General features: G+C 44.7%; 1 protein-coding gene across 3 annotated transcripts in view; it reads left to right on the top strand.

The window, feature by feature from the left end:
- The window catches only part of SFMBT2 (Scm like with four mbt domains 2), a 204,512-nt gene that overhangs the window by 3,211 nt on the left and 178,923 nt on the right, over positions 1 to 22,378 (top strand). For all 3 annotated transcript variants that reach the window (XM_057733183.1, XM_057733185.1, XM_057733182.1), the window contains exon 2: positions 15,687 to 15,838. In XM_057733183.1, the coding sequence (XP_057589166.1) occupies positions 15,739 to 15,838 (100 nt within the window). In that variant the 5' untranslated portion in view covers positions 15,687 to 15,738. The remainder of the gene's footprint in view (positions 1 to 15,686; positions 15,839 to 22,378) is intronic.

Genomic DNA, 22,378 nt, shown 5'->3' with positions numbered 1-22,378 from the left:
AGGCTGAGCGATCGGCGGACCCTCGGGCCCGGACGCCTTTCGCACCCGCAATCCCCGGGCGGAGCGCGCGGCGCGTCCCCGGCGCTCCGGTCCCGCGCGCCCCCCCTCCGCCCCCGGGAACGGCTCTCCCGTGGGCTTCGCCCGAGTGGAAACCAGCCTAAAATGGCTCTGTGCTCGTACACGGCGGTTGCAGCCGGGAACCCCTCCCCTCGTCCTCTTGACGTCGCCGCTGCCAAGCGCGCAATTCACTCCAACGCCCCGAAACCTGCGATTTTGCACCGGGCTGTGCTGTGGAAGCGGACGTACAGCTGACTACAAAGAACATCCCACAGCCTTCCCGCAGGGGCCAAGTGTCCCTTCTTTTGGGTAGGAGCGGGAGGAGGGAGGAACCGGGACAAGGCAGGAGCCCGGCTGGACTCCCGCCCCGGCACCGGGGCTTGGGGACGGTATTCGTACAGAAACCCCCAGGGAGGTGCCCCGGGGCCGCGGAGCGTGGTCTCGCGGAGCGATGGACACTCTCAGGGGCGCGCATCTTGGACCGTGTTGGTGGTGTCCGGCGTCCCGACACGCCGCGGGGAAGCCGGGGAGGCCTTTTCCAAACTTCTGGAGACCTGCTTGCAGTTTCGCTTTCGGGATTTTCGGGATCTCTGGGTTTGTGGAGCTGGGTGGGATTCCGGGAAGGGCAGGGCGCCGGGGGCTGGCCGCGCGGGCCCTCGTGCCTTTCAGTGCGGGAGTCAGGCCGCTCGCCCACCCGGGCGTCCCTGGCGGAGCCTCCCCGGACCCCGAGCGCCGGCGCCACGGAGGGTCGGGCGCTCCAGGCCCAGCGCGCGCGGCCCCGGCTCCGGAGAGCTCGGTCCCCGCGCCGCGTTTTGTCAGCTCCAGCGGCGCAGCCGCGGCGGATCCGAGCCCACTGGTGGGAAACTGCGTCCGACGCGGGCAGACCCTGCCCGAATCCAGTTCCATCGCCGCCGGCCTCTACCTTCTCTCGCCCCTTCACCCCTGCACCGTAGTGGAGGGACCCGGGGGACCGATTGGGGTGTCTCGCACCCAGCAAATGGACCAGGTTTCGCCAAATCGCAGAAAAAAGCGAAAACAGGCTCAAATTTGGCTCCGTTTCCTGGGAAGGCCGTTGGGGGTTGGGAGGGAGATGGAGCGAGTAGAGGGGAGGGGAGGGGAGAGGCCTTGGTGGTCAGAAGGAATCGCTGGCTAGGCTGTCCTTCGAGACAGGAGATCTGCTACTTTCTCCCTGCAAAGCGTTACATTTGCACACACTCTGATTCCTTCCTCCCATAAATAAGTACTGTTTCAGATTTTTATCGTAGCTCATTGCTGGGACCCAGTCGCTGCCTGAAAGGTGGCGGTGGGGGCACGGAACCATGCACCCGTGCGCCCCAGAAACCGTCCAGCCTCCTACCCAAGCTGTGCGCAGGAACCCTTCCAGGGCCCGCGGAAAGCACTGCCCAGTGGCAGAGCGATTCAGCAGCCCTTACCCTGGAGAAGAGTTCCGTCGGCCACTCTGTCTTGATGTGTGTTGTTCTATAGAAGTGCCAGCTGAGACGTGCAGAGGGTGACAAAGGCATATTTCTCGTTTCCCATTAGGTTACCCACGCCTTGAACCTCAAGCAAACCATTCCGCTGGGACATGAGTTTCACTAATGATGGAAGTAATTGATTGGAGCGGGCTTTTCCTCTTCATGTTTTCTTGCAGAAATTACAGACTAATTTTTTTGGAAACCTCTCTGGGTATAAAGAACTAGCTTTATGATTCTTGACTTAGAAAAAAAAGAAGCCAGAAGCAGAAGAGGGTCCTGAAGACAGGGTGATCTCCTCCCTTTTCTCTTTATAATAAGACTTTCCTTTGCTATTCTGGGAGTGCCAACGGGGTCATCAGATCCCATGTTGCCCCCTCTGGCTGAGGTGGCATTTCCCTCCTTTCTCTCTGTGACCTTGTCCCCAGAGGACTTGCCATAGCTGAGCAGAAATGCTGGGTGGGGGAAGCACTGCTCTGAGCAGTTAGTGAACGACACTTCCCTTGAATTGATACAAGGTGCTTTTGGGATCAGAGAAGCACATGCAGTGAAAATGCAGATTTCAAAGTAAAAGAGTTTTTTTTTTTTTTTTAAGTAATTTGAACAAAAATAGTCTACTGGGGAATTTGAATTACCTCCAGTTCTAGTATTAGATACTATTTCTCTCTTAGGAATTCACTATTTTTGGAACTTTTGGAGTTCCCATAACAGTGTAGTGGTCATAAAGGAGAACTTGTAAAAGGTTCTTGTCCCAAAAAAGAAACTAGGGTTCATAGTTCAGGACACATTTTGTGTTTTTTTCTAACTGTTCTTACATCAACATTGCCCTGGTAGCAACTTACTGTTCGCATTCTACAAGTAAGGAAAACTGGTTAGGGAAATGACACTTGTCATGACAAGCCAGTCTGTGCATTTGTAGTGGTGGTCCGTGATCTGACAGCTCTGTTTTGTAAGGGAGATTCTTAACAGAAGAGGAGAGGACAAAATTGGGAGGAGGCCTGGCTTCTAGTTTTGGCGATGCCTCTGTCTGGCTGTGTGACCTTGGACCAGTTACTGGCTGTCATCTTTCTGAGCCTCAGCTTTTGTATCTACAAAATAGGTGCTTTGGACTGGACTCTCACTCGAAGATCCCCATGGTTCTATTTGGGGGAAAAAAATGTGTGATTCAACACATCTATGCAGACCTGCCCAACTGATTCATCTTTCAGACTCTTGTCCAGAAGGTAATGTGGCCATCATTACAGAGGATGTCTGTGAATGCAGATCGCTGTGCAGAAGTAATGTGAAGTTACTGTTAAGTGATGCAGGCTCCACATGGGGTCATGATTTCACGCATACTCTGGAGAAGGAGAGGTGTAGAGAAAATCGAGGCACGCTGCCGTAGTCTTCACATATAACCCCAGTAATAGCAGGGCCTGGGCCAGGTCATAAAGAATACAGGCCATAAAGAAAAATCTGTTTTGAGTTTGCCCTAATAATTCCTAGGCCTAGAAGGGACCACTCCAAATAGCCCTCTGTACCCCGCCTGCCCAGACAGGGTGAGTGCTTGGACCTTATTTGATTACAACCCAGCCAGTGAAAGAATCAGCTCTGACCCTCCATTTCCCATGCCTGCCCTTCAGGTTGGGCCACTGGGCAAGTACTTCCTCTCTTTATAAGACTGGTAATGTCCTGGGATAGTTCTTAGGAAACTTGATTTGTTGGCTAAACCAAGTGTTGGCTGTTTGGAGGTCTGTGTAAACGAGATGTGTATAGACAGGACAGTGTGTTGAAAGGGAAGACAATGTAGAGCTTGCAGTCTAACAGGGAATGTTATATGATTTAGATAAAGTTACCAAATAAAATTCTTAAAGGATTAGTTTTGAATGATCAGTACAGCGGTGTTCTGGTTAAAAGGTGCCACCATCACACTCCCCATCTGGTTACCCATAGAGAATTTTAAAACGTGCTAATACTTCGCTGTGCATCAATAGTTAGGGTCCTTTGTGTTACTGATAAGATGATACTCAGTACTCAAAAAGTTCTACTCTCTTGCCACGTAGGTTTTCTATTCTCGTGTGAAGATAGATGTCTTTGACACTAATTTAAAGAAAGAATCCATTGTGCTTTCGGTTTCATTCTTTTTGATGTTCTTAAAAACAAAAGTGACACATTTTGGTAGATGCCTTGCATTTGGTGAATTTTGCAGTGCCGGGCAAACAGTGTCAGCAGTTGTGACTACAAAAGAGGGGTTTGGAGCTGGTGGAACAGGGAAAGATGGGGCAGATTTTTATTCTGTGATTTTTTTCACCCGTGCCGTTTTATTGGCTGAGAAGAGATAACTTATAAGTGGATTTAATTGTCCTTTCTCCTAAATTTGGCAAGGTGTTGTTTTTTCCCATTTCATTCAAAACTGAAGTATGAACTGCATCATTTAAAGGTGCAATAGGAGCGTCTGAAATGCCAAGTGCAGGTTCCTGCAAAGTCTCACGTAAAAGATAAACAGATGCTCATTTAAAAACCACACATTTGGATTTGAAAGGGTTGTGGGATGGCCCTGATTTGGAATTATCTGTTTACTTTGAATAATGTTAAAAATAAAAATAGTACCTACTTATTTCAACACCTACTGTTTGCCAGCCGCTCTTTGAATTCTTCGTGTTTATATCTTCTCTGTTTTATCAGTGTTGTCACCTCCGTTTTGCACATGGGTAGTCAGAAAGAGAGCCCAAGTCACTTGCTAGCAAGTTCGAGCAAGAGAGAGAGGATTTGAATCCCAGTCTTAGACCGTCTTGAAACTGTGTGTGTTGGTTATCTGCTGTGTGTGAGACACTGCCTAGCCCTTTAAGTGCATTAGCTTATTTAATCTTTATAGGCAAGTGCTGGTATCTTTATTGATAATTTATTGTCTTTGGGGAGGTTATACAGGGCCACACAAACAGGTTTTTTGGTTTTTTTTAAAAATATTTTATTGAAACAGGGTAAGACTAGAGCATTTTCCTTTTGCATTCAGTTCAGATGGTCATGGGAGAACAGAGCTTAAGTCGCTGTTTTTAAATTTTGAAGCGAAATTACTCAGTGTTCCTGGGTTGGGAAAGAATGTTATTCATGGTCACGTGACTTGACTTGACATTAACGCTTTGGAAAGTGTTGAATTTCTGAAATTTCATCTTGATTTAAAAAATAATTGAGAATTCCCTGGCGATGCAGTGGTTAGGACTTGGCGCTTTCAATGCCGAGGCCTGGGTTCAATCTCTGGTCAGGAAACTAGGATCCCATAAGCCATGCGGCGTGGCTAAGAAAAAAAATTAACTTTAAGTCCATTTTCTTCCCCCCTCTTCTCTGAAAGATGCTACCCACTAATGAGGGTGGGAATACGTTTTATAAATTCTCAAGTTGTAGAAGTAGCGTTGGCCCCTGGTGAGCTCAGTCTCCTAGATTCTTCTGAAGCTCTTGGTGTTTTATTGGATTATTTTCTTCTCCGGTAGGAAGCGGAAGATAAAACCCCAAAGCTGTTCTCCCTGGGATGTCTAGGTGAACTCTGCTTCTCTTTGCTCCTGGGGTCGTCAGCTCCTTGCAGGCTCCTCTGGGGGCAAGGTTGACCTCAGGCTTGAAGCTGACGACTCAAAGCCAGCTCCACTTACCCTGTGTGAGTGCAGGCTAATTTCACTTCCTTCAAAGTCAAGTTCTGCCAACTCGAAGTAGCTGGATTTTCATAGAAATTGGCTCTTGGCATTAATTTAGAAAGTGCACTAAAGATGGTGTGAATGCACTATGGCCTGCTGGTTAGAACCAACCAGTCTTGGGAATTTAGAAACCCCAGTTCTGGTTCAGAGCTTTTCGTGTGACGGTGGCTCAGTCCCTTTCCTTTTATCTTCAACCTCCCATGTGGGGTTTTTCCTGTGATGAACAGGCAGGATAGAATGTGTGCCAGGTCTAATCTGCTTTAAAAGGTAAAAGACACATTTGCTTTTTACAGCTTTGTAACAAAGATGCTATCTTTTGGTTAGTGAAAAAAAAAATCTCTCTGACTTGATAAAGTACTTAACAATTGTAGAGGAAGCATTTGTGCTTGTAGTCATTTTTTTCTTTTTTCCCCCATCTTCACATTGGAAAGGTTGTTTCCTTCCCAGTGGTTTAAAAAAAAAAAAGGTCATATACCCAATAGTAGTCATGTTGTCTGTGTACTAAGCCGAAATGCTCCCTGGGCCTGCACTGCAGTGGAAAAGAGGGCCTGTCATTTGATATAGAGGATGCCAATAGGTACACGGCATAGGTTCAAGCTCTTCCATTAAAAAAGAGAGAGGTTCATAAAAGACTGCTCTAAACAGCCTTCCAGGTGGTACTCTGTCTGTAAGAGATGCATTGCTTCTCAAACGCTGTGGAGAGCTTAGAGAAATGTACCGTAAAATGAGCGGAGATGGGGAATTCCCTGGTGGTCCAGTGGGTAGGACCCCGTGCTGCCACTGCAGAGGCTGTGGGTTCCTTCTCCGGTCTGGGAACTGTGAGATCCATCCGGCATGCCTCTTGGCCAAGAACAACAACAACAACAACAACAACAACAACAACAACAAAGTAGAGATAGTGACAGAAAAATCCAGGGGGATGGAGGGAAAAGCACGCGGCCAAATTTTGGTTGAATTCCTCCGGCATTTGCGTTCATTTCTGTAGGAAGACATTGCCTTTCTGAGGTCAGAGTAGGCAAGAGCAGCCTTAGAATGGAGGTGGGGGGTGGGAGAGGTGAGGGTTTGTCTGGAGAGAGTTAACCTGCATGTGTGTGAACTGGAGGACAGAGGTCTTGAAGGCGATGTTAAAAAATCCAGAGGGCAAATGTTTATTGTTCCAGGCATCGCACTTGTTTTCTTAATTAACATCACGGTGGATAGTAACTCACTACCTTAAACGTCATCTGCTTCTAATCATAGTTATCCTTTCATAATGCATCGTCTTTTATTTGTAAACGTTCAAACCACAGATGTAAAATCACTGCCCAACCTCTAGCTTTTGTTGCAGGGTATCCGGTTGGACCCTGTTTTTCTCATTTTGCCCAGATTTATTTGCTAAGATTTCCATCGACCCGTCAGCCTGATTTTCGTCCTTTTAAAATGCTGCAGGCCTCATCCTGCGTATTTTGTCTTTGTCCGTCTTATTCTCCATTCTCAGCCTTAATTTTCCATGTGGCCTAATTAAGAAGACACTTTTAAAGCCCCAGAGGGTAAAAAGATGTGTATTGGACTCACCTCCCAAGTTTTTTGATTTTTGGTTTGTGTGTGTGTGTGTGTGTGTGTTTGGGGGGGGGGGTGACTTTTCAGATATTTATCCAGTGGCAGGTGACAGAGAGAGGGCTTTCCTAGCTGAGTAGAGGACTGGGAGGAGGCCATAAGCCAGGCTGGGTCTTCCAAGAAGTGCTAACCTCAGTGCACTAATAAAACAGAAAAGAAAGTTACCCAGAATGTAGCTGGTGATGCTTCATACCGAAGCTGACAGTTTCCAAGATCCTTCAGGGCCCTGTGCCTGGTGGACCGAGCCCCTGCCAGGTGTGCTCCCCTGATTTCAGGGAAGGAGATGTGAGCAGGTGGATGCCATCATTTTGATAAAGGCCGATGGTTACGGAGGAACTCGTTTTTCTCTGCTCCCCTCTCCCCTTGGTCTCTGGCAGTAACAGCCAACTCTGGAATCAGACCTACCAGCCCTGGTTTTCTGTGTTCTTTGATGTTCTGCTTGGAGGCAGGAGAAGGGCTCTAAATGGAGCAACAAAACATTTGGAGCCTTGAGTTTTTGGTCCTTATTGTTCATTGTCTTTAAAATTTTCACTGAAGTCACACTTGATTCTTCCCAGCCAGCGGCAAAACGCAGACCGCTGCTTTTCATCCCTGTACTGTGAACTAGAGTGGCTGTGGGCAGTGTAGCAGATTGTATACTTTGAGTAACCAGCTGGGTGTTGAGGACCCGACCCACCCCTTTCATGAAAGCTTTTGGGATCCAGCTTAGACCATGGGGACTGTTTCCTTTTTTGACTCTCTACTCTAGGAGCGGATGCTATATTGTTCTCTCCTACCACATACACTTTTAACCAGGAAGGTCCGGGAAAACCCAGATTTCCTGAAATGTTTGCGTGGGAGGGGAGACTTTAGGAGGCTTCTGGAACAGTCCCTGTGTTTTGCAGGAGAGAACAGTGTTGCTTGTTATTGTGGTTGAAAAGGCCAGGAGTACGTTCTTCTAAAGTGATGGTTACATTGCTGGGTAAAAGTGGCTCTTGTACAGTCTTCCGTGGGGCTTGTTACATTTCCCAAGTTCTTTACAACCCAAAGTACATCAGGGTGTTTCTATTGACTTTGCATAATGATTTACAGTTGGATGGGATCCACTTCTTACTATCTTCTTATTTACTCTTTTATTACTCTAGTAAGTTTCCTTTCTGCATGTAAATCATAGCATCGTGCCATTTAGTTGGTGCCCAGGTTTATGCATGTGTGCCTATGGCTTAAAGGCAACAGCTCTTCAGTTCTTTTATGAATCCCCAGCTCCACTGCAGAAGCCTGCAGGCCGGGGTGCCACTTCAGCTGCATCCTTCAGAGATGGGCTCGCAGAGTCCAGATCAGTACTTTTCATCCCCGGTGTCTTAGTTGATGGCAGGATGACTGTGTGGCATCCCCAAAGCATCACTGCTCTGCATCTGTCTTGTTTGAAGTCATCTGATTTATAAAACCGCCTCAGAAAATTAGGTACTGAGGATTAGACGTTACCTGTGCACGTCTAGCTTGCAGAAGGGTCCCTCGTAAGATTTCTTTACCTCTCGCGTTCTCATGACTGTACACGCAGCACATGGGCTAGTTTCCCTAAAATGACTCATGTGCACAGGTGCGGAATGTGAGATGCAGTTCTCCTGTAGAATAGGAGATTGCTTAGCTCTGTTACAGCCTTGAATCGATGCTCCAATTCCATCCTCTTCATATTTGTAGGTGACTGGGAAATCCTGTGTTTGGAGTTTGTCCAAGATGTTAGCACTAAATGTCTGTGTTAATTCTGAATGTCATGCTTCTTTGATACGGTCCTACAAACTAGCTCTTCTGTGTCAAGTATTTCATGTCAGTCGTACACTAACCTAAGGATGGCGTTTACCTTTGTGGCTTGGAAGTAAATTTCTGGTGTAAGAAGCCATACATCACTACCTTGATGCAAAGACTGATTATATAGTAGGTTTAATTGGGTCTTTCAAGGCCTCATCCGTCTTGACAGGAAAGAAGTAGTGAATCATACATAAGTAATTCGTAGATAAATAGTTAATGAATAAATGAACTTACAGGAAGGGGCATAGCCAGTCTGCAGTTTGATTGGGTTTCTCTTCTCTCTCTCTTTTTTTAAATTTTTATTTATTTATTTGTTTATTTATTTATTGGCTGTGTTGGTCTTTGTTGCTGTGTGCAGGCTTTCTCTAGTTGTGGCCAGTGGGGGCTACTCTTTGTTGCAGTGCACGGGCTTCTCACTGTGACGGCTTCTCTTGTTGAGGAGCATGGGCTCTAGGCGCTTGGGCTCCGGTAGTTGTGGCACATGGGCTCTGTAGTTGTGGCTTGTGGGCTCTAGAGCACAGGCTCAGTAGTTGTGGTGCACTGGCTTAGTTGCTCCGTGGCATGTGGGATCTTCCCCGCCCAGGGATCGAACCTGAGTCCCCTGCATTGGCAGGCAGATTCTTAACCACTGCGCCACTAGGGAAGTCCCTTTCTCTTCTCTTGAGCAAGTAACTTGGAAGGCTCATTTTCTCATCTCACGCGTGCCCGCTTGTGAATGACTAATTTAGCTCAGTCTGGAGTAATACACTTGCTGTTTGATCCGGAGGTTAAGAGGTGACAGTTAAAGCCATGGATGAGAAGACACAGTTTGCTATTGTGGGAATTGTAGGTTGCTGCCAGCCCTGGTATTTACTCCTCAGCCACCTCTTATCCCCTGCATCTCTTATTTCCTAGGATGGAGGTATGAATGGGGATGTGAAAAATTAGCATTTCTGATGCTGGGGCAGCAACTTGTGTTAGATTTCCATCTGTTTAGAGTGAAAACCTGATGAAAACCTGTTGCAGAATGGCCAGGAGGTTGCCCTCCTAGTCAAGGGAAGTCAAGCTCCGAATGGTAGATGGCAAAATTCCGCTGAGAATCAGTTCGTCTTCCTTGATGATGGAATCAGGAAGAGGCTCTGTTGGCTGGTGAGGGTGGGGGGAGATGGGCTCGGTCCTGCATTATTAGCAGAGTGATCTGAGTAGACAGGGTGCGTGTAAATAGAAGGAAGCCTTCCTTGATAAGTGCCTGGGCGCTTAACCCCTCTATTCATCTTCAAAGCCATTTACAAATATGGTACTTGCGGATACTCTGGTGATCCCAGGCTGTTATTTGCGTGTTGCTTCTTAGGGAACTGAAAGCAGTGATTTTCAGAGATCAGGTTTTGGTCACAACTTGGGTTGTGCATCCTTCAGAACCTTCTGAGATTTTCCATTTTGATGGAAATGTCTGGAAAGGTCTTAGCTCAGATTAGGTGTCCTGTGCTTATTTTGAAATTCCTGGAGTGTGAAATGAGGCAGTTTTTCTCTGTGATTTAGACATGATAGATTTCCAAGGGCAGCTAGAGCTTGTCTGGAATTTCATAAGCTTTTAGTTTAGGCCCTCACTTTTAATTTTCAATCTGGAGAATAGTCTCTCTTCTGAGTCACATAAAAAACAAAACAACTGCAAACCTTTTTCCTGTTTCAGAGTAGCAAGCTTGAAATTGTAAGCATGTTAATCAGTAGTAAAATTAGCCATTTCGTGAACTGCTTTAAGGCAGATCTCTTTGAAAGAACTGGATAATTGGCTAACTTTAAAAGAATGCAACATTTCTTTTATTGCTATAATAATAACGCTTACTGGAGTGAGTCCTTCTGAGTAGTATGCCTTTGGACCTTGCCTTTCGATGAATAGAAATAAGAATGATTTCTGATGCTAAGGTAGCTTCCTTAATACATTGTAAAGTTTCACTCTTTCACCTGAACTTTGATAATTTTGGTTTCAAACTCTAGTTGCACAATGATAATTTAACATTTATCACTTCTAATAAAAAAATCAAGGAGAAAAATTGGGATATTAGCACTAGCTTAAGAAAGGAGAGAATTTATTGACACATATCTGGAAATCTGAAGTTGGAGCTGCACACCTTTTTATTGCCGTGGATTTAGGAGGGAGATCTTGTTTCTTAGAGCCTACACTGCAGGGAAGAAAATGACTGTGCTTCTGGGATGTTCTGTTCAAAACCAGTTTCAGTAGGCGGGAGGCTCCCCAGCCCTCCTGATGGAATATGGGAGAATCCTTCCCTGTGTAATTTGACCAACCTAAGAGCGAAGACTTCGACACATTGGGGTTTCCTTTGGGTCTCTGTGCAGTGATTTCCAGGATGTGCAATCTTCACCCCTGCACCTTGAGATGCCAGTCAGCCTTTTCATTCCCCATTCGTAAATACGAGGAACCACAAAGTATTACCAGGCTTCTGAGGAAGGCAGCTAATATAAAAAGTAGAGACCAAAACTAATAACCAAGGGAGAAAAATACCTACTCTTAAAAATGAGAGAAGAAAAATCTTAAAAAAAAAAATCATGAATAGCTTCAGGGATGTAATAGAAGATTTTGCATCCATGGAATAAGATAGGATGGAAAAGGGGAATATTCAAAGAATTAAAAAGCTTTTTGAAATCAGATCGTAAAACTCCATAGAAGAGCTAAAAGCAGAAGTTGAGGAAATATCCTCAACTTATGATGGTCGATTAAAAAAATAAAGTGATAACAAATAAAAGGGAGCATGAAGGAGATTAAGGAGGTTCTACATTTGAATGAATATTAGAATGAACAGAGAAAATGGAGGCGAGGAAATTGGCGGTAATTCCAGGAAATATCCTAGAACCGAAGAACAGTTTTCAATCTTGAAGGAAGTCATTCGTAGCCCCCCGAGCCGCAAGCGGATTCCTGCTGGGACCTTGTTGTGAAATTTCAGAACGTCAGAGGATCCGGTAATTGGGAAGGGATCAGACTGCTCAGCAGTGGACGCTGAAAGACAATGGGGGGACCTTCCAAATTCTGAGAGAGGGTGTTTTTCCAGTGTAGGATATTTTTCAATTGATGTATAGTTGATTTACAATGTGTTAGGTTCAGGTGTATAGTAAAGTGATGTGTGTGTGTGTGTGTGTGTGTGTGTGTGTGTGTACTCACATTCTTTTCCATCAGAGATTATTGAAGGATATTGAACATAGCTCCCTGTGCTATACAGTAGGTCCTTCTCGTTTGTCTGTTTTACGTATAGTCGTGTGTATCTGCGAACCCCAAACTCTTGCTTTATCCTCCTCCCCTTCCCCTTTGGTAACCATAAGTTTGCTCTCTTTGTCTGTGAGAACAAACTTATGGTTTATTTCCCGTTTTGTAAATAAGTTCATTTGCAGCATTTTTTTAGATTCCACATATATGTGACATCGAATGATATTTGTCTTTCTCTTTCTGACTTACGCCACTTAATATGATCGTGTCTGGGTCCATCCATGTTGCTGCGAATGGCGTGATTTCATTCTTTTTTTATGGCTGAGTAATATTCCATTGTGTATGTACATCGTATGTATTGAGATTGGCTGTGCATCAGGGACCCTCAGATATAGGGGTGTACACAAGATAGAAGCTTATTTCTCTGTCGTCTGCAGCCAATGGCAGAACGAAGCTCCCTTTCTGTTTTGCTCTGCTGCGAGTGGGGCCTTCCTCTGCGTGATCTCAGGTGGTTCTGGGGGGGGACTGGTGAAGGCCCACCCTTCCACCAAAGGCTGTGACCTTCCGGTTGAACTCATTCTGTCTGCAGACTTCCCACTGGCCAGCACAGAGTGGCATGACCACATCCAACTCTGAGGACGGCCGGCAGTGTTTATTTTGGTTAACCAGTTACTCCTCCCTGCAGACAAAGGGGAAAATGGAAATTTGGGGGGGGGGTGAGTTTAACAGTCTCTGGTGCACAGTCGTTTCTACCTGTGTGCAGGTTCTGGTGTATTCTGTCCACAGTAAAATGCCGTGTGATGAGCAGGCCGTGAGTCTGGGTTCCAGTGGCAAAACCACTGTCACCGCTTTATAAACCTGCCTTAAATGGCCCCAAGTTCAATGATTGCTGAACTAAGAGGGGATATAGGAACAGTAGTCATAGTTCTTATTTTCCTGACTTTTCTCATAATTAAAGGAAAGTTTGGTGCATGGAAACACAGCTTTGTACGTGGAAGAGTTTCATAGATGGTAAAGACAGGGTATTAAAGACCCAGTGGGGTAGGAATGGATTAGTAACTGTGGGAGACGGTCAGCTCAGAGCTGCACCGCACAAAATATGTGAGCATAAACATATGAGGACATATGTTAAAAATGAAATGTAAAAATCGAGACCCTCGGGAAGTTAGACTTCTGGTATCTGACAGTCAGGGTAGGACATTTTAGGAATATAATTTTTAGAAGAAATAAAGTGAACTGTGGATTGGGTTAAGTTAAAAACAACAACTAACATTCCTTACGTATATCAGAAGGAATTATTAAAGGGAGACTTGGGGAAAATATCTGCAAGAGTTTTGTGGAATAAGATACGTAGAGCTCTTAAAAATCCATAAAAAATGCCAGCAAAGTTGAAATGTGGGAACAATGTGAGGTGTCACGTGAGAATTGCATATTATAGTGTTGATAATGGTGAAAAGTAAAAACCCAACTTAGTGGGCAGCAGTAGGGGAATGATAAATAAATGACTTAATCGCATTATAGTAAAAATCATACAATCATTTCAAGTCCTGTTTTCAAAGAATTTTAATGATGTGGCGAAAATGCTTTCTATGTGATGTTTAAATGGAAAATGAATGAAAATTCTAAATTCTGTATGAAGTCAAAAAAAAAAAAAAAACCACAGAGAATCTATCAGGAGGAGATACTATAAAAAGAAAAGAGATGATCCCTGGGTGTTAGAATTATGAGTGATTTTCATCTGTTCCTTTGTAATTTTATTTTGCAAGATTTCTACAGAGAGTGGAAAGTTGTATACCTTTTATGGGAAGGCAAAAAGTAAACATTGCTAAGAAAGCGAAGGGTGACATGTCGTTTGCCAAAATAAATAAATTTTACAGCCTCGGGGTAGACAGAGCCTTATCACTTGCCCTTACAGAATAATGTGGGTTTTGGGTATTTATGTTGTTGCTTTTGACGTCTATTTAGAATGATGGGTCTGGTGCCTTTACATTGATCTTATTTTATAGCCCCCGATTACCTTTTTATAGCATCTAGTTAGAGACAGATGCATAGAGTTGAATCAACAGGACTCTTAAAAATTTGAAAAAAGCAACCTTTTTTCCCCCTTTAATCAGGACTTGACTGATTTATTAATAGTTCATAGATTTTCCCTTGTAGACAAACTTTCTGCCTGATTACATTTTGCAGTGGAATGATTTTCTTGAATTTGTAGATGAATGAAAAAAGCAATAATTAGTATGACATAACTTAGCTGCTAAGACTGTTTCTCTTTTGAAATTATATTGATGAAAACCAGCACATTCCCTAAAAACCTACTATGTTAGGGAGATTTCGATTAAAGATTTGTGGGATGTTATGGAGAAACTGCTCAGTCTTCTTTCCAAGTTCCTTAGGTTTTAAGATCCCTAAGTTCTCTTTTAACTAGTTTGCTGTATTATAACCTTTAAGAGAGCCAAGAATTGGTGATGATTTAGGACATGTTCCAGACTCAAATATAGTAAACTCCTGCTTACCTGGGCAGTGGTCTAGCTGTTCAATACTGTTAGCCACTGCCCAGGTATGGCTTTAAAGTAGATCTGCAATGGAATATTACTTAGCCATGAAAAAGAATGAAAATTTGCCGCTTGCAACAACATGGATGGACCAGGAGGGTATTATGCTTAGTGAAATAAATCAGACTGAGAAAGACAAAGGCTGTATGTTATCACTTATGTATGGGATCTAAAAAATATGATAGATAAGGGGATGTAACAAAACAGAAGCAGACTCTCAGACATAGAGAACAAACCAGTGGTTACCGGTGGGGGAGAGGGAATGGGGGAGGGGCAAGATAGGGGTAGGGGATTAAAAGCTACAAACTATTTGTAGTAATTTCTCAGTTTTTGTATTGATCAGGGGATGCCCTACCACTTGGCACATTTTTGGTTTTAGTCTGTTTCCATTCAGCCTCCCCTTGTCTGTCCATCTGTCTGGCACGCAGCTGCCTGAATGATTTTTCGGAAACAAACCTGATCATTTCACTTCCTGGAATGAAACCCTGCAGTGCCTACTCCTGCCTGCAGAGTGAAATGCAGGAATCAGGTCCTTATTTTGGCAAACCAGCCCTGAGTGGCTGGCCCTTAGTAATGGGTGTTTCATGGGCTGTGATGTACACAAACTAGATTGTGGGCTTCTGTGAGAACTGGCTGTGATTTTACCTGTTTTTCCACCAACTCTGTCAGAATGCAGGTGTGGAATAGCCATGTTATTATAGGAAAAGTCCAGTTGGTCAAAAAGCACATTATCTGCAAGCATTGTTGCTTTAACTGGTTTCGGTAACGAATCACCTGTGAGACACTGGACGTCTTACCTGTGTGTGGGGATGCTGGGGTGGGGGTGGGTTCCTGCTTCACAGCATCCAGTGAGAGAGGAGGAAGTAGTTGGGTTGTCGGAGTGTCTTGCCGATGCTGTCAAGGTAGATTGGGGGTTGAAATGTAGATTCTATTTATTGATGAAAAATGTATCCATTTTAGTGGTGATGACAACCTGTAGAAAATGGATGCTTTTGCTGTGCTGTGACCATGTTGTTGACCTTGTGTGGATATGTGTTCTTTAGTCTTTAGTCCTGGTGATTTCTGTTATCAACACGGCATTGCATTTTGCAAGCTGTGATGAAATGGTAGCGGCTCTGATAGGACACCGCTTTTTTTCAAAAATACTTTTATTGAGATATAATTGAAATACAATAAACTGCCTATTTTTAAAGTGTACAATTTCATATTTTTTTCTTATTAGTAATGTATATATGGCAATCCTAATCTCCCAATTCATCCCACCCCAACCCCGCCATGGGACACCATTATTTTTGAAGAGTTGAAAGACGAGTCAGTACAATTACAGTGCTCTGATTCTGCTGTTGTTGGTTGCCTTTAGGTGACTCTTCCCACAGGATGAATTAAGAGAAGAGGACCCTTAGTCATTAAGAATGGAGAACAGCGTGTCAGTGTCCAGTATGCAGAACACTTCATCCTCACCCTTGGAAAAACATCAGAGCTCAGCTGATCGTAACGGAGATCTTGATTCAGGTGCGATTTTGTTTGCTAACTGCTTTTGGCCTTTTGATATCTTGACCAATGTCTTCCTGCAAATGTTTAGAAAATATTGGGGCAGCATTCTAGACCTCACGTACTGCCCGTTCCTGGGCATATTTATAAGCATATAGCAGCTTGAAAGTTATGCAAAGTTTGGTTCGAAATACTAGACAGAGTGGGCTAGGTTATAGTGAGGTGACTCATCCCTACAGAATCTCAATGGCTTTATGACCCAGCAGTCCCACGCCTGGGCATAGTATATTCAGAGAAAACCATAATTCAAGAAGATACATGCACCCCTATATTCATAGCAGCACTATTTACAATAGCCAAGACATGGAAACAGCCTTAATATCCATCGATAGATGAATGGATAAAGAAGATGTGGTACATCTTTTTTACAATGGAATACTACTCAGCCATCAAAAAGAATGAAATAATGCCATTTTCAGAAACATGGATGGACCTAGAGATCATAGTAAGTAAGTCAGTAAGTCAGAAAGAGAAAGACAAATACCATACGACATCACTTATATGTGGCATCTAAAATATGACACGAATGAACTTATCTGTGAAACAAACGGACTCACAGACATATAGAACAGACTTGTGGTTGCCAAGGGGGAAGGGGTGGGGGAGGGAAGGATTGGGAGTTTGGGATTAGCAGATGCAAACTGTTATAAACGGATTGGATAAACAACAAGGTCCTACTGTACAGCACAGGGAACTATATTCAATATCCTATGATAAACTATCATGGAAAAGAATATGAAAAAGAAGATATATATGTATAACTGAACCACTTTGCTGTACGGCAGAAACTAGCACAACATTGTAAATCAACTATAGTTCAGTAATAAAAAAAAAATCTCAATGGCATAACACAGTAACAGTTTATAAATCGGTCACACTGAGCAGAGTCAGCGGATGCTCTGTCCCAGGAGTCATCCTGCACCCTCTTACAGGGCTTCCGTCTCAACATGGTGCTTCAAGGTTTGTCCCACTAGGGGATGAGCAGGGCTGGAGGGTCTTGAATCAGCAGTTAACACTCTAGCACAGAAGAGACTTTCGCTCAGAACCTCCTGACCAGCATCAGTCGCTGGTTTCTGCCACAACAAGGGAGGTGGGGGAAATAGGATTCTCCCCCACGTGCCCAGAACGAGAGGGCAAGAGGCTCTGACCAAACATTGGATGCCCCTTCCCAAGATCCTTTCTCTCTTTCTTTCCCTCTCTCTCTCTCTCTCTCCCTCCCTCCCTCCCTCCCTCCCTTCCTTCCTTTCTCTTTTTTTCGGCTGCACCTCGAGGTTTGCGAGATCTTAGTTCCCAGACCAGGGACTGAATCCAGGCCATGGCAATAAAAGCTCCAGATCTTAACCACTGGACCACCAGGGAACTCCCCGCAAGACCCTTTCGAAAACCTGGAGTGCCTCTTTCAGAAAAGTGCATGACGTGAAAGATATTTAGGTCATGTGAATTTGTGCTAAAACATTTCCCCTTTTGAGAGCTCCAAAACAAAGCAAAAACCAGACTTTGATTTTTATATTTAACCAGTGAATTTATAAATGTGTCTTTTTCTAACTTCTTACACCATAGTTTATTTTAAAAAGATAATTTTTTAAAAGAAAGGATTGCACTGTTTACATAACAGCAAATTATATAAGGACAACTCAGCTCTCTGAATCATAAACATTTGCTGGGGTGAATTCATGTGAAAAAAAAGAAGAGCGTTAACTCACTGGGAGATTTGACCCCTGTCCAGAAGTTACGAGATGTGTCTTTGCTTTTTGATGAGACCAGGCAATGAGAGAATTACAGATTGCTTAATATCATTGAATTTATTAGATTATGCTTCTCAAATAATATCTGTATCTGGAATTATCTTCTTCTCTGCAAAAAATCTGGAAAACCCTGAAATAATCACCTATGTTGAAAGATGTTAGTACAAGTTTCAGAATTGGCTCAGTTGTCCACGTTTTGTTTTTCTGTACACAAAGCAGGAGTGAGAAAACGTCTCCTAAAAGCAGAGCTGAGCCTTTGTCTCCCAATGGGAATATGGACATTCTGTTCCAGAGAGCGCATAGTCTCATAGCAGAAAGTTCATCCTAATTATGCTACTTTATTTAAGTACGAACATACTTTAAAAAGTCTCAATTACGTTTGCTAAGTGAGGTTATCTTTCCGCTCTTGGAGTCCCCCTGAGCTTTTATCGTATTTTAGTCGTGCACACGTCAGACGCCTGTTACTGCATTTTTCTGTTTTCCGTGGTGTGTTTTCAAAGCTGTTTCAAAGCCAACTGTGTGTTGAGTTTTCGTTTTCATGCAGCTGCGCTATAACTCTAGCCTGAGTGGATCCTGAAGCCAGTAGTAATAGTGTGGTGTCGGGAATGTCACTTGTGCTGACTCTCCTTTGGGGCGATTCCACGCATGGGGAAACGTGAGCATCAGAGGCGCCACATCTTGGGGGGCTGCCGCACATCTTGGCGGGAGTGCTGGGTGCAGTGGGGAAAACCCGTCCTACACCCGGGGTTGGTTCTTGCTCTTGCCTGGGGGGCAGCCCGCATCAGCCAAGGTGTTAAGATCTTTAGTAGAAATGGTAGCTCTGAATTAACCTCTAAATGATCCTAACATTTTTCAGATCTTCGTCCTGACCCCGCCTTTTTTTTTTTTTTTTTTCTGTATGGCTAATTGGTTCTTTCTCCTTGGAATTTCCATATGTTCTTGTGTGGTGAGGAGGCTTTTAGATGGTGTCACGAAGATGGATTTCCTAGAGAGGAGACAGATTTAGGGCAGAATCTAAACCTTGGTGGCAAGCAGGGGCTGACTTGTAGGAACTCGAATCTAGTTTGGAACATTTAGATGTGAACAGACTCAAGTATGAGTCTTGAAGTAGTTTATTTTTCCCCAGGAATTCCCTTTTAACCTGTTCATGCAGAAAATCGTTTCCGTTCTGGAATCAGTCGTGGGGCTACTTGGTTCTGGTACCCGCTGTGACATGCTTAGGGCTGGATGGCATCTTAGTGCCGAGGGTCTTTGCCCCCAGAAGTTTCCAGATGAGGTTCAGGTATTGGATGAACCGGAGAAGACACAGGCAGCCTGCAGCTGCCTCTAAGTTGACTGGCAGGAGTGGGATGAGAGGTTTGTGGTCCTGAGTTCAAACCGTCTGGCAGGCGCCCTCTTAAGCACTTTCCACGTGTTGGATCCCTTCATCCTTCGGCAACCCAGGGACACAGCTGCTGTTATTATCTCTGTTTTTTTTTTAATATATGTATAAATTTATTTATTTTATTTATTTTTTATCTTTTGGCTGTGTTGGGTCTTTGTTACTGCAAGTGGACTTTCTCTTGGTGAGTGGGGGTTCCTCTTCGTTGCGGTTCATGGGCTTTTTCTCAGTGTGGTGACTTCTCTTGTTGCGGAACACGGGCTCTAGGTGCGCAGGCTTCAGTAATCATGGCACGTGGACTCAGTAGTTGTGGTGCATGGGCTTAGTTGCCCTGCGGCATGTGGAATCTTCAGGGATCAGGGATGGAACCCATGTGCCCTGCATTGGCAGGCGGATTCTTAACCACTGTGCCACCTGGGAGGTTCCTATCTCTGGTTTATAGACGAGGAAACGTTGGATGACGAGAGTCACTTGGCTCCTGCAATCCGGCTGGGATTTCCTGCCAAGCACCCTGAGGCTCTGAAACGCTGGGCTGTGCCCGCCCTTTGGTGCAGGGAGAAGTTACCTTCATACACACGTGTGCCTGTGAGCACCCCCCCCAGCCCCCACACCCCCACACCTGCACACCTGCACATTTTATGGGACCAGGTGCAACTCAGCTTCTTACTTGTCCTCTCCTCCACTTGTCCCCCATCCCTGGTCCCTGTGTGTCCTGTGACACATGACGGCACTACGGGCTCTTCTCTGCCCAAACTGTGAGGCCAGAGACTGGGAGGGTGACGTGGCTGCCCCTGGGTGTTTGCATTTGTACTGTTGGGGTCCCCTCAGCCTCACCCCAGCTGCTGCGATTCCTTGCTGGGTGATCCACGTTCCTGGACTGGAAACTGCAGCTTTAAATGACGACTCACAGTCTCATGCATAGCTTTTCTCTTTCGCATTTTTGCCTCTTTACCTAAGGAGGGCTCAGATAGCAGTTGGGGTCCATGACTGACACGCGAGGCCCCTCAATGAATTAGGCAGCATGTAAAATTCCTCCTCCTCCCAGGGGCCCCGAGGCCTCCCCAGCAGACGGCCTGGGCAGCCCCCTTACAGGGCACAGAAGGAAGTGGACTGGAACGGATTGGATTCCTGGAACGCTGGGTTTCTTCCACTGCGGTGATAAAAGCAAGTAAAACAGTGATCAGTAGATTCCTTGACATTCGTTTTCCAGGCCAGCTAAATGTAATTTGCTGATGACGTCTGCAGATAAGGTGGTGGTGTACATTTAGACGGGGCAAGCCACCGAGTTAAAGAATTAGGCTGGAGATGTGGGCTTGATTTTTTTTTTTTTTTTGTATTAGGAGTATATTAACGGGAGTCCTACGGGCTCTTCTGTTTGGGAAGGAAAGGAGTCAACATTCTTAGTAGAAAAAATCTGAATCTCTTACTCTTCCTGCTGGGGACTGGTTCAGTGTGACTCAATAACATTTGTCCTCCTCCCCTCTTCAAAGTCTCTTTTGAAGAATTGTTGACTCCCCTAGCTAGGAGATGGGGTGTTTAGTTTTTTTCTGGAAAGTCTGTCCAGCCCTCTGGGGTCTTGGTGGTCGAGACACCCTAGAGGACCTTGTGTTTCCCACGTCTGTTCCCCCCATCCCCCAGCTGTAGTCCTGCAGCTGTGAACTCAGACCTAGGATTGATGTTGGCTAATCCTTCCTGAGTTTCATCCGTACCCTGTGTCTGTTTAATGTACTCACTAAACGTTGCAGTCCTACAAACTGACTCAGCAGTTAAAACGACAGAGATTGAATGTCTTCCTCCTTCCTCTTGCCACTTAAAAAAAAATATCTAACACTCAAGAAGGTGCCCTGTAAGGTTCCATTCATTCTGAACCTGCTGATTCTCTATTCCTTGACTAGGTGCTGGTGACAGGTTTAACATTCTCCTCTGCAAAGTTAGTCTTACTTCAGCTTGTAACATTCTACAACCCAAGATCTGATGACTGAAAAAAAAAAGCTAATGAGTCCTGTGTTGATTCCGTTTTTCACTGTGAAGTCGTTTTCACTCCCACTTGGAGTAAAGCATTCTTTTTCTAGTGAATATGAACTATTCCAGTCACATACGCAGCTCTCTGTGTTTTAGAATTGGATCACCGCTAATGAACACTCCCGCCTTCGTCTGAGTTGTGAAATTTTCTTAGTAGCTTCTCAGAGTCGGTTTGCATTACATCATGGGGAAATGCCTCCAGCCGGTTCCGATGCAGAGAAGAGAGGCTGTCAGAGTTTCCTTGATAAAATGTTTATGGGTGTAAGAGGTTTATGAATCAGCTGTAAATATTTGCTCTGGGTTTACGAGACCTCCACTCATAAACATCGTGTGTTCATCTATTGCTCTTTGAGATGCCTTTAGAGAATCTGCTGCTGAGGGCATAGGTGGCGGAGGAAGTGCTACATGTTACAGGTTCCGAAAGGCTGTGTTGTACGTAACCCTCAATTTTGTGTTTGAGTTTATCATTAAAATGGTGTACTTAGCAGCGCAGAGCATAAAGGTTTTAATTTTTAAAATCCCATTCTAGGTCTGACTGGGGTGCTTTTTAAAGTGTTTGTTTAGATGACAGAGAGCAACAGTGCTTTCTTAAGCTCTGATCTCACTGACTCACATGTGGAAGGGGGTCCCAGTGGTACCTTTTGCTTTCTTTTTTTTATGGATTTTACATTTTTATCTATCTATCTATCTATCTATCTATCTATCTATCTATCTATCTATCTATCAATCATCTATCACTATCTATCTATATCTATCTATCTATTGGCCCCCACGTGCAGTGTGTGGGATCTAGTTCCCCAGCCAGGGATTGAACCTGTGCCCTCTTGCATTGGATGTACGGAGTCTTAACCACTGGACCACCAGGAAAGTCCCACCTTTTCCTTTCCTGATTGAGAGGCTTGACTGTCGGAGTGCGCATGAAAGCTGCTACAGCCTCTTTTATTGGGAAACGTAGCTTGTAATGAATTAAAATTGTGTGGAAACAATACTTTTTGGTAACAGCCTAGATGAGAGTCGTATGAAGGATCAAGAGCTTTGATGAATGGTCTCAAAGTCGAAGTTGGGAGATTTAAGCTGGGGTCTTTGCCTCAGCACTACCTCCAAGTGATGGAATCACAGGTCTCTTCGGGGCCCGATGAGGCTCACCAGGGCCAGGCCCTCCTGCAGCAGGAGCTCCCAAAGGCTCAGTCTCCATCTGAGTTTTTAGGATTCGGAGGGAGCCCTACCCATTGTGAGCAGCTGTAATTCTCCAAAAATGCTCTCCCAGGACCTTCTGCCTCCGTAGGTCCAGGGCTGAGTATTACACCCACGTCCTCTCCCGGGCTCTCCTCCTCCTCCTTTGCAAACAGGCTT

Source organism: Hippopotamus amphibius, chromosome 4 (assembly GCF_030028045.1).
Source record: "Hippopotamus amphibius kiboko isolate mHipAmp2 chromosome 4, mHipAmp2.hap2, whole genome shotgun sequence".
Lineage (NCBI taxonomy): Eukaryota > Metazoa > Chordata > Mammalia > Artiodactyla > Hippopotamidae > Hippopotamus > Hippopotamus amphibius.
The sequence above is the reverse complement of the archived record's forward strand: the minus strand, read 5'-3'. Positions and strand labels throughout refer to the sequence as shown.